We start from the raw sequence: 14809 nt of genomic DNA on the forward strand, positions 1-14809 counted from the left end.
ACCAGAACGGGGAAAAGAGGGCATCGTGGGGCCCCATCTGCAAGGACTAGTGGAAAGAACTGTGAACATGAAACTCAGCAAGACCCAAGTTAACTTCAAATGTTACTTTTTACTGTTTCTGTTAGCTTGGAAAAGTCACACAAACCTCTCTAAAACAGCTTTCTCGACTGCAAAATAAGACATTTGGGTCAAGGATGGCAAATACATAGCATGTGTGACTTCTTTTCCCAAAATATCCCCAGGAAGACATTGCTAATCCAATGGGATGCTCATCCACTAAGCTAGAGCATTTGTGGCCTTACAGGCCTTCTCAACACAGCCAACTACTTCTCCAGCCAGCTCTGCTGTTGAATAAGCATTGGCGTGCGAGACGAAAACCAATGGTCCCTACCCAAATGAGATGATTTCTGAGACCCTCCCTGCCTTTAAAAAATAACCAAACAAACCTGTGATCGGCAGCATGTGCAGTTCTTTGCTTCAGAGACAAGGAAGGAATACTTTATATTCCATCCCTTTGCCAAATATATCTCAATATGTTGGCTTTTTTTAAAAAGTATTTTAAATACTTATTTTTCAGAGCTCTTTTAAAACCCTCCATTCCCCAAATCAGTCCAATTCTGCCTGATATTTCTGAAATGTATTTAACAGAAAACCAAGATCTTCAGTTGATAATTAAAGTAAGTAATCATTAGGGCAATTAATACCTGACTATGCCCTACCCGCTGGGGCTTTTACGCCCCCAGGGTTCATAGAAGCTGCTGTGAAAGCTGCGATAGTCCCCAAGCCCCTTTCCCACCTCCTGCCTCTCCCAGCTCCCGGCACATTCCCACACTCAGTGCCTGGGGAGTCTTCCACCGCCTTGGCTCAGATCTCAGCCTCCTCTCAGAAGCCTTCAGTGCTTCCCAATGGCCCCCGTGTTCTGGACTCTAAGCCACAAGAAGCCCCAGCCTCCCACTCCCGCTCCTGCTCCCACTCCCGCTCCTGCTGCGGCTCCCGCCCGGCCTCACCTGTCTCTCAGCTGCTCCTGGGTTAGCGCCGCCTTCCCCGGCCAGAACTTTCACTTCTCATCTCCCCTCCTGTTTATAATATCTGCCCCTAGCCCCACCTCAACCTGGAGAAATCTTGTCCATCCTTTAATTCCCATATCAGTTCGAAATTTAGCTTTTCCTTTTGTGTACACTTTCCTGGACTCGCCGACCCCTGGAACTACTATCTCTCCTACTTGACACTCTCCCCCCAGTAAGAAAATGCTGATGTTGTACCAAGTGTGCGGCCAATGGAAGAACAATCACTGGCCACACTTACCACCTCCCCCTTCCCCACTGCTGACCAAGAAACTGACCCTCATGTGACCATCGTTGGTTGTGGTCTAGTTAACTCACCTTTCCCTCAGTGGTGCTGTTGACACTGAGCACGTTGCCAGCACAGTACCTTGGGTCTTGTAGTGACCCCACTGCTGTGTGAAGTAAGTAGAGAGAATGACTTTTAAAAATCAAATTTTCTCTGTTGAGACTACAGAATCCCTGACCCCTCATGTTGGGGGAAGCACTACAGAAAGATGGGGACAAAGGAATCCGCACTACCTCCCTCTTCAGCTGGCGAAGGTATTGCTTTCTTTCTAAATGTCCTCACATCAGTGGGCCTTCTTCCGAGACTCAGGTCCTGAATCTGCATCCACCACCGACCTCCCCATTCCCTCCCCGACGTTTCCCCACTTTCCAGCCCCAACAGGGCGGATGACTCAGAACTGGAGAGGAACCAACCCAACCTCTAGTAAGTTTCAGCAGGAGAGGGGTCATGGACCGACCCTGCCCCCATCATCTGTTTCCCCATCACTAAGAGCATCACCCCGTCAAGCCCAGGAACCAGAAGACAGGAGATTAGCGTGTGTTTTCCAAAATGACCACTAGGTGGCAGTCTAGTTCAACTAAAGACATCTTTGCTTTGGCTCCAGGACCTACCCCTGCAAAGCGGCTACTTTGATTTCTAAAGCAGCAGCGCTACCATGTTGACAAGAACACAGCTAGAACAACTTGATCCACGATGGCAGGCTTACCCTTTCTTCAGTGCTTAGGATCTTAGCCATTCCAGCAGGCGAAAGAACAGTTTTTGCTTACTTCTGATTTATGTTTGTATTTTAAATTGGAACTGCCTCAAACTTTGACGTTTCAATTCGAAAGTGAGCACTGAATATCGATCTCCCTGCTTTCCAAAGTCTTTGTGCAATTAAAAATGTTTTTTAGCTCCCATACATTAAAGCAACAGAGGCCATCTCTGCCTAGCTGGCAATTTTGCAAAGAAGAGTGGCACTGTATGCTTTTTAACTGCTCTTAAAACACCAAGATTGTGTACCAAGTCTGGTGCTAAAGCAAGGAAGACAAGTGACCATGTTCAAAACCTTTCCCTCTCCTCATTTCTTAAAAAGAAACGTTTTCTAATGTGCCTGTTTAAAAAGCCCAATACCGAACACAGATCTACCTATATGCTGAAAGTGTGGGAAATTTAAGAAATTTAGCAGAAATCCTTTTGCCTAACTTACGCACACATAATTGAGCAGAAGATTGTAGATTCAGGCAGGGGTTACTACTTGCTCTTTGCCTAAAAGGCTGCCTTGGTGAATGCAGAAAGCCATGGGGGGAAGTCAGCACTAACACCTATATCCCCTCCCCCAATAACTCATGTAGCTTAGACCACTGCTGCCCTTTAGGTGAGCAGTGGGATGAGGGAATGAAAAGTGGAAATCAGTTACGCTGCTTCCCACCTACAAAGTGGTCAAGGCAGGATTCTAAATACACCCACCTTATGCTTCATTCCGTGAGTTATGACTCCCTTACCTCCTTCCACCTCTCACCCCAAAGTTTTAGATGCCACTGTGTTTAGAAAACTCCACTGCTAGTCAGGAGAGGCCTCCAGATCCAGGGGGTTTTTTCTCCCTAAGTGGGTCTGAGCTCAAGTTCTTCTTCTTTTTAACTTAACTTTTAAGTTCAGGAGTATGTGTGCAGGTTTCTTACTCTTGTCTCAGAGCAGTGGCTTCTGGGCCACTTTAGCAATGAATGATTAGTTTGCTATTCAGTAGCAAACTAGGAGATAGGAGGAAGGGAGTTTTCAGTGCTTTGTTGACCAAGTTTTGATATTCACACCTTTGGAAATTATTCCAGTTTTTGGAATAAGGAGTTGGACTTCTTTGGAAATTATTCTTAACCTATCAAAGTCAATCATGTGGCAAAGAATTATACCCACTGAATTACCATTTACTCCTCTGTATTTTCAGGATCTCAGGCTGTTAGGCAGAGCCATGAGACTAGTTAGGGCCAACGAAAGGGGAGAATAGACATATGGCACTTCCAGGCTGAGAAAAAGAAAAGCTCTTTTGCCATTCTCTGGGCATTTCCTTTCCTTGCCCCAGCAACCAAGATTAACCCTGGAAGTTCCAGATGGTGTCACTTCAAGATGGTGGAGCCTCTGTCAGCCTGGATCCCTGAAAGACTGTGTGGAACAGAGCCTTAATAGATATGTAAGTGAATGAGAAACAAACCCATGTGTTATGAAGCCATTGAGATTTGAGGGTTAATATGTTATTTAAGTATTATTTAACAAATCACATTCAAGGTACATAGCTCTGTGTTCCGAAAGTCTGTTTTGAATACATAAGTGATGAATTACTTAAAATTATTACCTTTGGAGACTCAATTTAAAAAAATATGCTATGGCTCTTAAAACTATACTCCTACAACTTTACACATAGAACATTCTGCTTCAAGGTAGAGTTAACAGTTAGGTACGGAGTTAATTTTGTAGGCGGGGTGGACAATTGCATCAATCTCAATGCTTCATCTCTTCAAACAACAAAGTTCTAGAAACAATTTCGTTTCAGTCCAACACACTTTATTCATTTTTAACTTTTTTCTTAATTTTCAATAATCAAGTATTCAAGATGCTGTAAACCAAGATTTATTAGTACATCGACAATAGATTTCATTAAACATATGGAAATTATACATCTTTTAAATTACCCTAAGAAGTCTCCAAATAAATATCATTTTAAAAATCACAAAATCAAACTTCTTTATGCAACAATGCAAAACAGCCTTTCATCACAAACACACTTCTACACAAAACACACACACACACACAGAGAACACACGCTCCACTAAGAATCTAATGCCAGTTTAGTTGACACAGTATTACATTTCCTTAAACAAAAGGGTCAGAGCCTGACCTGCCTGTTTCATGATTCTAAATTAACATTTGGGGTTTGGGGTAGAGGTATGTATTTTAAGAAAAATGCCCATTATTTGGTACTACTCTTACCAATGATCAATTACCAATTGCCAGTAATTGGTACTAGTCTTGCCAATGATTCTTATTTTTCATTTCTAGATGGAAACTTTAAACCTCTTTTATTCACCCCTTTGGTTTAATGTGTTCCTGCAATTACTTTAGTTTTCAATAATATTTTCTCCTTCAATTTTAACATGTAATGATAGGATACCAGAAAAGATAACACCTTCAAAACCCCAATGTTAAAAATACCTTACATGGGTGTAAGCTTTTTGGGGAAGATATAAGAAAAGATTATCTGAAATATTTTTTGTACCTCTCTCTGAAATTATTTTTAGCATCTGATTATTCTTGCTAAAATAAATATGAAAAGCACTGAGTATTCCATAGAAAAGTATTCCCCCTTGCACACTTTGTTTTTGCAGCATAGAGTTCGTGGAGTAACTGTTGAAATAAGAGTAATGGATGCTTGTTTTCTGGAAAATTCTTCAGATTTCCAAAGAAAAAGTACATGCAGCCCCTTAGCAGTGAAATGCTGTGAATTCAGTGGCGCTTTTTAATGGTGAACATGCATCATTAAACACTTTTTAGCACCAAAGCATTTTTTTTAATGTTGCAAAAGCAAACACCTAGGGAGGGTTTTGTTTCTTTTGCTTTTTGTTTTTGTTTTTGTCATATTTGACCCTTCCTAGAGCTGCGTAAAAATGAAGTCTTTAAAATAAAACCTCCTCAAACATACACAGATCTGATTCTAATGCAACAACAAGTTTGGGACAGATACAGTCAGCAGCATCCCTAAAGATGAAGAAGAGAAAAAGACAAAACGATAAAGTGCACGAGGTAACTACCTGTGCCTGCCAGCCACGGCACTCTCTTACTGTGGAAGAGAAAACACAAATGTGTGCAAAGGCTACCTACTGGTCTGTATGACAGAGAACTAGCAAACCTGCAGTTTAGGCAGTTCTGGGATTATACAGTATTTTGGCGTCTGCTACTTAGAATACTCAGTATGCACCTACACATCGATCATTATGTTCATGTGCTGTGCCATCTCTGATGTTTTAAGTACATACACAATCGCAAAATATAATTGGCTACCACTCGAGGCTTGGGCTTGCCTTCTGCTCCTGGGTGCACTAGGGAATTCCCACCAATGCTTCAGCTCCATCCAAACTCTAAAGCTTCTCCGTGGTAAATGCACGGTTTCTACAAAACAGGGCCAAAAAGAAACTTTCTGGCTCCAAGTCCACCAAAGAACGAAGCTGGAATTGTGGACCGAAGAAGAATTTTCTTGGTGGTTGGTGAACATGGAGGACTGCCATGACATCCATGAGGCCTTACTCCAGGTAACTCCCCCTTCTCTGAAGGTTGACATTTCCAAATGCATGCAACTAAAGGTAACAATGTCACAGTGACTAAAGGGAACAGTCGGGATCAGTGGTTTGATATGTATTTTGTGTGTGTTCATTTAAAACCCTTATTAGGAATCTTAAAACTCATATTCATCAAAAAACTAATGGAAATGTTAATATTCTGAACAAGGAAAATTTAAAAAAAAACCATACACCTGAAATCCCTAAAGCTCAGATTCAACAAATCTAAACTACCTTTCTTCATAATGTTTCATTTCAGAACTCTGCTGAGACCTGATGTTAACACGAAGACTGGATTTGTTCTGTATTAAATACGAACTATAAATAAATATTTGAGGTATGTTATGACAAATAACTTTAATATAACATTTAGCTAAATAAATGTAAATTTAAATTTACCTTGAAAATCTAGTTAAACATTAAATCGTGATATTTCCTACAGATGTTTCCACAGCTTTTTTTTTATTTACACAAAAAAACCTCTCTACTCTTCAGAAACGGTAAAATATCAAAAAATTGAAATGCTTTAACCTCACGATTTTATAGTCACACCTTGCCTTTGTTAACCAAAAGCTATTGTATGCATTGTGTAGTGTAAAAAATGAATAATGGAGTGAGAGAAATCTATGTCTGAATCCTGACTTTGCCATTCTGTACAAACCTAAATGAGTTCTTTTACGTTTTTTAAAAAATAATAAAATCAGCCGGGCATGTGGCTTATGCCTGTAATCCCAGCACTTTGGGAGGCCGAGACGGGTGGATCACTTGAGGTCAGGAGTTCAAGACCAGCCTGGTCAACATGCTGAAACTCTCTCTCTACTAAAAACAGAAAAAAAATAGCTGGGTATGGTGGCACACACCTGTAATCCCAGTTCCTCAGGAGGCTGAAACAGGAGACTCACTTGAACCCAGGAAGCGGAAGTTGCAGTGAGCCGAGATTATGCCACTGCACTCCAGCCTGGGTGACAGAGCAAGATTCTGTCTCAAAAAAAAAAAAAAAAAAGAATCAAATCTTTGCAAGGTAATTAAGAGGATCAAAATGAATGATGATATATATTAAGTGCTTGACAAAATGCTCTACAAATTGTCAACACTCAACAAATGCTAAATTGTTTCCTCTCTCTTCCTCCTTTCTCTCCATCTCCAACACCTTGATTCTGAATTACTTTTGAATATTTTCAAGAATTAAATCCGCCTATAAAGAATAAGGACCTAATGCTAATGAAAATAAACAAAGAATGTGCCCCAACCACCCATCTTACCTCCTGGGAGTTTCTAAATTAATAGGATGAACTCAAGGATATTGTATTTGCATATTAAAGCTAAATAATATATGAATTTACAGTTTATAAAGGAACAAGATGACCTTTTCCAAAACAAGTAATTCGAAGCCTAAGGTCATGGAGAGTCTTCATTAAAACTTCTAATAGGAGCTGTGACTATAAAGTAATGTGAGTAATTTATTAAGAAACATATAAGACCCTATATATACAATTAAATGGTATCATCTACAAAATAGTCACTTCAGTTGGCTATGCAATATTCCAATGATGCTACCATAGCCCCAAGTATTTCGTGAACAACACTTAATTGGTACATATTCCAAAGCTTTATTTTCTCATGATTTTTACTACTTAGTCTACATTCACCAACAACACATGAATGAAATACCTGCTCTTAACAAGGAGCAGATACTTGAGCAAGTACAATATTAACACTGTGGTGCACATTTCTTTGAGTTCTGGCCTAATCATCTCAAAGGATGTTATGGAGTGGCAGATGGCAGTCAGGTAAAATGACACCTGAAGATACCTGGCACCTGGTCAGTGATCGCCGAACTGGATGACTGTTCAAGGCAGCAAAGGGAGTAAGGGAGCTCTCTAACTACCCCGTGCTGAGTCCAGCAATCTTAGCTACCAGAAAAAGTGCCAATCCCACCAACATTCTCTCAATGCAGTATCTTAATGATCAGAGGAAAATTAAGAAAACACCACACCTCTCCAACCTACATATATTTAACTCCCACACCAAAGGAAACTTTCTCCTTTAAAGGATCAAAGCTCTCCCACAGAGGGTAAAGGGGAACCGTGAGGCCCCAGAGGAGACACTAGGTCAATCAGCAAGGTTTTCTGAATCAGCAAGATTTTTTGCATACTTCCAATATATGCCACATTGGCCAGAGTTTGACAATTACCAGTGCAATTACAGTCTTAACCAAGCAAGAATCCTCACTTCCCCGAGAGCCAAGCCCAACAGCCAGAGGGAAGTCCTTAGCCCCTGAGACCACTAGCTCCACCCCTTGTAAACATTGTTCAGTCTAATAGTGTTAACGCAAACTGCACGCAACCAAGAGAACAACTTGACCAATGTCATTCCTAGGAAGAGAGGGAAACAGCCTTATGCTCAGGAGTATTTGCACAATTCCACCTGTGCAGTCAAGCAAGGATGGAGAGCAGAAGCCTGAGTCATGGAACAGTCTGTCAATCACATCTCTTCTGGGGATAAGGGTAAACCAGAAGAGAAAAACATTTCCCTAATTAGCCCTCCATGACCATAGGCTCCTTGGCAGAAAAAGTTCACAATTATATCAGCATTTGGCCCTTACACTCCCTTGCAGCCAGAACCCATGAGCTAACTTGCTATCAATTCGTTAGCGGCGTCAGGAAGCATCTATCTTAAGAGCCATGTAGAAAGCATTCTGTATGATGCTTACGTCAAAGTGATGTGCTGGGAGGTACTGAAAAGAATGATGGATAATGAACCCAAGGTGCATTTAGGAACAGAAAAATCTTCTCTCAGAATCACTGCCAGAAACTTACAGTAAGAGGGAATCAAAGGGTAGTGTAAAACGATTCCAACTCTGATAAGGTAGGGTTCAATAGGATGGACTGGTTTATTTTACATAATTTTCAACAATTACTTAAGATCGTATTCTATTCCAGAACACAGATCTCCCTCCTCCTGTATTCAAAGTGATTTTCATATCCCAGGCACAGATTTCTTGATATAAGTACTCATTTTCAGGAACAACCACAGCAATTTTCCGTCCAGAAAAAAAGAAAACCACACAGATTTGCCAGTGCTTTCAAGATATAACTAAAATACTCAGGTGGGACTTTTCTAAAGAAAATTTCTGCAACAATTTTCTTGGATGAGAAAGCTGTCATTTTCTTTCCTTATTGTGCATTTCAAATTACAGTTTCTAGCCATATTGTTTAGCACACTAGTTTTAAAGCCCCTTACGAAAGAATACTGGAGTTGATATTTAAGCTATCAGATTTATGATTCAGCAGCCTCTTTATCTTAGGATGGGGCAGGCAGACTAAAAGAGAATGTGTCCTCTGACCTGAAGTAGCTGTTCCTTCTATCACACTATGCCTATGGTTCCTTTGAAGCATTTGACAAATTCTACCTGATTTATAACTCTGCTATGGCTTAAAATGCTCTTAACAGTACTGGATGGAAAGTTCGGAAACATATCTGCTTTATTCTGTGAAAGTAAACGTAACATGCTGCACATACATTTTTCCAATCAAATTGCATAGTTGAGACAAAGTCATTTGTGCTTTGTAGCAGAACTCACAGTAGGTATTCATATCTAAAAACTTTGATTTGGAAATGCCAAGTCCTGGGCAAGCTCACCTTTGTTTGGAGTGTTAGTTAATGATATGCACCGCCATTCCCCTTCCCATGATTTTGCTAACCGTGTACCTCAGCCTATACCGTAGGGGAGCATGAGCTTTAAATTAACACAACGGAAATGGGAACAAATCTAGCTGAACGTCTCCTTCTTGGAGAGAAGCGGGGAAAGGCTCTCAGTCTTGTTGAGGTATCCAGCCCTCAATGAATAGCGGCTGTGTATACTGAGTTTTGTTGGTTTGAGGATTGTGTCTGTAGAGGTTAAAAAAAGAAATAAAGAAAAGAAGGCACGGTTGTTTCTCAAGTCGCCATTTTCAACTCAACCAACAAAACTAAATTCTTCCATTTTCAAGCTTCAGGAGGGCGGCTCCAGGGCAGCTGGGCTCTCTTCCAGCCCCGGGTCCGCAGAGGAACTTATTGCTTCTGGGAAGGGCCCCGGGTAGGTCTGTGCTGCGCACTGGATCCCTTTTTGCAGACCAGTCTCTTCGTGGAATTCTCCCTGGGTGCTGAAAGCTGGGCAAGATCTAGTCCGGGCACTGTCGGGGTGGCCCACTCTCTCACTCACGGTGCTCACGGGGAATTCTCTCCACCTCCGCCTCTGGAGTCCATCCTCCTTGTATTTTATGGAGTACCAGGCCAGAAAAATAAAAATAAAGCCAACGAATTTGAGGCCGGCCGCCAAACCAAAATACACAAAACGAAACGACGTCACGTTGTACTCCCAGCAAGAACCCTGCACGCCACACTCCTGTTGCCAGAGCATGCAGGTGGTGTCAATGACTGCTCCAAAGTAGATTGGAGTAGGAATGTATGCTAGAGAGGGGAAGAAGAAAATACGAAGACTTAGCACGTCTTACAAGGGAGAACAGATTTGTAAATTAGCAAGGTACTGGTGTGCTCTAAAACCAGTTGAGGGGGGGATTTTCTTATGTTACCAGATTTTTTTAAAGACACAATCACATTTTCTCACAATATATTTATCATAAAAGCATTCGCTATATGATAAACACTTAAAATCGAGTTTGCCACCCAGAATGCGCTGTTGCTTTTTACGATCAAATCAACATGTTGCACACTATAAGTAGATACAATTTTATTTGTCAATTATACCTCAATAAAACTGAAAACAGGGATATTGCTAAAAATACAATTAAAGAATCGTTTTAAACCTAAAAATTGGATTTTGTCATTAAGTATTCAACAGGCTACACTAGAACCCTTTATTACCCACCGAAATTCAATACACTTAGTTCTTGTGGGTTGGGCGCTAGTCTTTGGATGCAGGAAGAGTACGAGAAAAGCAGCATCTCTTGTGAGTCAAACACCACATAAAATGGCAACTTTATAAAAGCACTTATAAATCCAAGAAATTATATATATAAAGGTACTTTATTATGGCATAAATTTCATCTTTGAAGTTTATGAAACATCTGAGATGAATAGTAGCTTCGTCGTCTGGGCTATGATATAGACATTTCCTTAATCCAATGAGAAAAAAAAGTCTACCTAGTACGTAGACTCCTTCACCACATGCCACTCCCTTTGCCAAAATGTTCCCCAAACTCATTCACCTTGCAAATATCTATGCTCCCTTTAAATTCCTGACTTACTCAGATGCCATCATATTCTCACTGCATTTTGTATCTACCTCCATCTTATTAACTATCACATAGTATTGTAAATGTTTGCAAATCTGTCACTCCATAAGCTTCTTCAAAGCAGAGACCATGCCTTTTATTCTTTGCATCCCAAAGACCTCAAAAAAAATTTACAGAAGATAGCGATGGGAGAGAGGAGGGAGGAAGGAATAAAAGAGAGAAAGGAGGAAGGGAGCCAGGAAGACAGAAAGGAAGGCAGAGAGGATAGGTGGGCTGATAATCCAGGAAGCTGTGAGTGATACATTTTAAATAAGTTGTTTTTATTTAAAATAAAGCCTATTGGTTTAATTTTAATATTATTAAAGTTTTTTTTTTTAACTCTTTTTCTGCTTCGGAATTTGGGGGGAAATGAAAATTGGCTTGTTGGCCCAACTAGACTTTTTCACAATCCATAGAAGTTAAAATAAAGTTGAATTAAATAATAAATGCCTGCAATGTTCTCCCTCCACTTATTCTTGATGCTGTGGCATACATGTGTGGACTCACCTTTACCTCTAAATCGTATCGAATGACCCCAACTCTATGGCATCAGAGAGGGGCAAAGCAAAAAAAAGAAATTACCTTTTTCTGGCCGGGCATGGTGGCTCACATCTGTAATCCCAGAACTTTGGGAAGCCAAAGCGGGTGGATCACCTGAGGTCAAGAGCTGAAGACCAGCCTGGCCAACATGGTGAAACCCCATCTCTAGTAAAAAAAAGAAAAAGTAAAAGAAAAAAATGCAAAAATTAGCCAAGCATGGTGGCAAATGCCTGTAATCCCAGTTACTTGGGAGGCTGAGGCAGGAGAAACACTTGAACCCTAGAGGCAGAGGTTGCAGTGAGCTGAGATTGTGCCACTGCCCTCCAGCCTGGGCAACAGAGCAAGACTCTGTCTCAAAAAAAAAAAAAATTTTTTTTTATATATATATATGTCTTTTCTTATTCAATTACCCCTTTGGTTAACAAATCTCCTTATTTCTAAATAATACTGTTTAACTTCTAACAAGAACTACAAGACAGATTTTTTCTTTTTTTTTTTTTTTCTTTTAGACAGAGTTTTGCTTTTGTTGCCCAGGCTGGTGTGCAGTGGCTCTATCTCTGCTCATTGCAACCTCTGCCTCCCAGGTTCAAGCAACTCTCCAGACTGGCCTCGAACTCCTGACCTCAGATGATCCACCCGCCTCGGCCTCCCAAAGTGCAGGGATTAAAGCATGAGCCACTGCATCCGGCTTAAAGCAGACTTTTTCACTATATCTAAGTGTGTCAGGATTTCCTTTAAACAGCATGCTTTTTTAAAAATGGTACCCTCAAAGTCTTATTAGTACCAAACAAAAACAAAAACAAGCCACTCATTACATGGAACTAGAAGCATCTTCCTCCTGGGGCTTATTGAAAAGAGCTCATTTTTGGACTGGGCCATCAACCACAACATATGACAAATGGAGAATGCCAGGGGATTAGTGCTTTAGGGGGTCAGAAGATGCCCTTTTTAAACATTACCTCTTCAAAACTGAAATAAGAAATTTGAATCAAAAAACAATTTTTTTGTCTTGTAGACAATAACACTGATTACTGAGGAGAAAATAACAGCTGAAGAAAATGACAGACTGCCACTTAAGAAAAAGAAATTATAAAAGGAAAAATAAGCTTGAAGACAAGGATATCAATTAAAAATACATTGAAACTGATCAAAGGAACATTGTATTTCACATGCTTATTTCCCATTGTCTCAAGAACTCACAGAGTGCTGTGGTGTTTGTAAAAAGAAGACCTATATTCCTCCTGCACAAATGTACTCTGTGGTTTGTCACATAGACACAGCACTACTGAGCTTCTCTTTTTGATAAGTAAAGACTTACAAGGCAGTCCCTATATGTCACTTTGGGCACCTTTCTTTTCCTTTCTAAAGTTTTTTATTTTTCTCAGAAAACATGATAGGTATACTCTTTGTTTAGTCCAATAAAATTACTATAAAGAAGTAAGGAATTGAAAACTTCGCAAATAAAGACCAATTTCTATTGCTTTCATAGTAAAAAGGCATAAAGGGGTCAGAATGCTAGGATTACAAATCCTTGACAAATTGCTTGATTTCCTATTTCTTACTGTGCAAAACGCTGGGGAATTTTGTCCAAGTTTATGTTCATGATGGAAAAGAAACTAACCTAACGTTGGTTTTGTTTTGTTTCATCAAACAACAGAACCTGTCAGCTTCTAGTTCAAATCAGAAAACAAGGAAGTTGTACCCTCACCACTAACCTGTAAAATCTTACTCATGGTAATAAATGACGTGACTTGCCATTTTTAAAGGACAGTGAAAATTTGCCATCTGCAAAGAGGAACTAAGAGGCACACTTGGAAATTCAGGGACGTACCAAGTGTTCGCAACAAAACAAACTGCATTCCCAGCGCGAAAGGCCTCTCCTCATCTTCTACGGACCTGCAGTGAAGGGAAAGAAGGCAATGTTTTGTAAATAGTAGCCCCAAGAAAATGAATGTCAAATCAAGTCGGCTTTGTGCAGAGCCAGGGACTAAAGAGATACCATGCCAAAATATTTAAGTCACTATTATTTACTAACAATAGCCACATAAGATTGCTGGTGGCTACATCACTGAATAAAGATCTTCCCAACGCAGACACCAAAGAAACTCTGACTAACTCTAACTGTTTCTACATAAATACTGGTGGAAGGTTAAAGGCTCTTGGCTGAAGAAGCTGAAATGCCTCTAACTGAGCTTCCAAAATCAGATCCCTTTTTTTTTTTTAATAGAATTTCATCCTAAATACTGCGGGGTTTTTTTGTTTTTGTTTTTGTTTTTTTGCCTGGGTGCCTGCATCTTCCAGAGTGGTAGATGTGTACATTGAAAATTACTCCAACAATTCTTCCAAAACAGGAAGAAAAAAGAGTAAAGAATAAAAGTAAAGAATAAAAGTATACATCAGAGGAAGCATAAGCCCTCCAACCACGTCTTTTTTTCTTTTTTAAAAAGTTACACTCCAAGTTATTCCCATGTGGCAGGAAGATTGGAGTCTACCGGTTTTGTAATTAGCAAAGATTAAAGCGTTCCTTTTCTGAAATTTTAGGTTAGAAGCCAGCTGGCTATTTGCCATGTATGAACACTAAAGGAAAAAGTAGCCTATGGGTTATTTAATATCTCTTGAGGAATTAAAGTGCAAAGAATGAGATTATTTGAGTAAATTTATGAATGATTCATATGTCTTTTTAAATGCTGCAGTACCTTATCCTCTCCATCGAATACCCATGAGAGTACGGTGTATAATGGGAACTTTCCCAAGACCAGTGCCCTTGTCACCTTTTCCCTAATTTCTTTATTTCTCATAGCAATTTGCAAAGTGCTGCACACAGGTTGTTATTCCATAAATATCTGGTGTTGGAAGAAATGAGTAAACAAACCAGTGGGCCTTTCATGCACCACTATCTGGCTGTCAAGGAACAGCTTTGCTTGGAAATGCCTGATTCTTTCCCAGTGGGAAAGAAGCCAGAATACGCCTGGTGCAGCCCACTGCCCTTGCTAAGCAATGACATCTCAGCAGGTGCTTCCTGCAAGGTGTCCAGCATTGTGGCATCTGAGGAGCCTGGAGGAAGAGTAAGAACTGACTCCCTTTCTTCACTCCTTCCCTGCCCTCCACCCCCCTAATCCCCCTGAAGCTGCCCAGACCCATGGGTGTGCTCTTCTGGCTTCACCACGCTGCCCAGTTCCTCTGTCCACTGCAGTCCTTACTGCAAATATCAACACACCGATGTGAATGTATCAGTGTGGCAGGCCTCCATAACAACTGTTTCAGTACTGGCTGAGTGGTTAAGTTAAATATTAAAAGCCAGTGCCTTATACAAATGCTGGAATGTAACAAAAGCCCACC

The 14809-nt window shown here is 40.4% G+C and overlaps 1 protein-coding gene across 4 annotated transcripts in view; it reads right to left on the reverse strand.

Annotated features, from left to right (window-relative positions):
• Positions 1-9121: 9121 nt before the first annotated feature.
• Positions 9122-14809, reverse strand: part of SLCO5A1 (solute carrier organic anion transporter family member 5A1) — a 154735-nt gene continuing 149047 nt past the window's right edge. For all 4 annotated transcript variants that reach the window (XM_045398364.3, XM_005563500.5, XM_045398363.3 and 1 more), the window contains 2 exons: positions 13302-13366; positions 9122-10106 (listed from right to left, as the gene is read on the reverse strand). In XM_045398364.3, coding sequence (XP_045254299.2) covers positions 9649-10106; positions 13302-13366 — 523 coding nt within the window. In that variant the 3' untranslated portion in view covers positions 9122-9648. The remainder of the gene's footprint in view (positions 10107-13301; positions 13367-14809) is intronic.

This window comes from Macaca fascicularis, chromosome 8 (genome assembly GCF_037993035.2).
Source record: "Macaca fascicularis isolate 582-1 chromosome 8, T2T-MFA8v1.1".
NCBI lineage: Eukaryota > Metazoa > Chordata > Mammalia > Primates > Cercopithecidae > Macaca > Macaca fascicularis.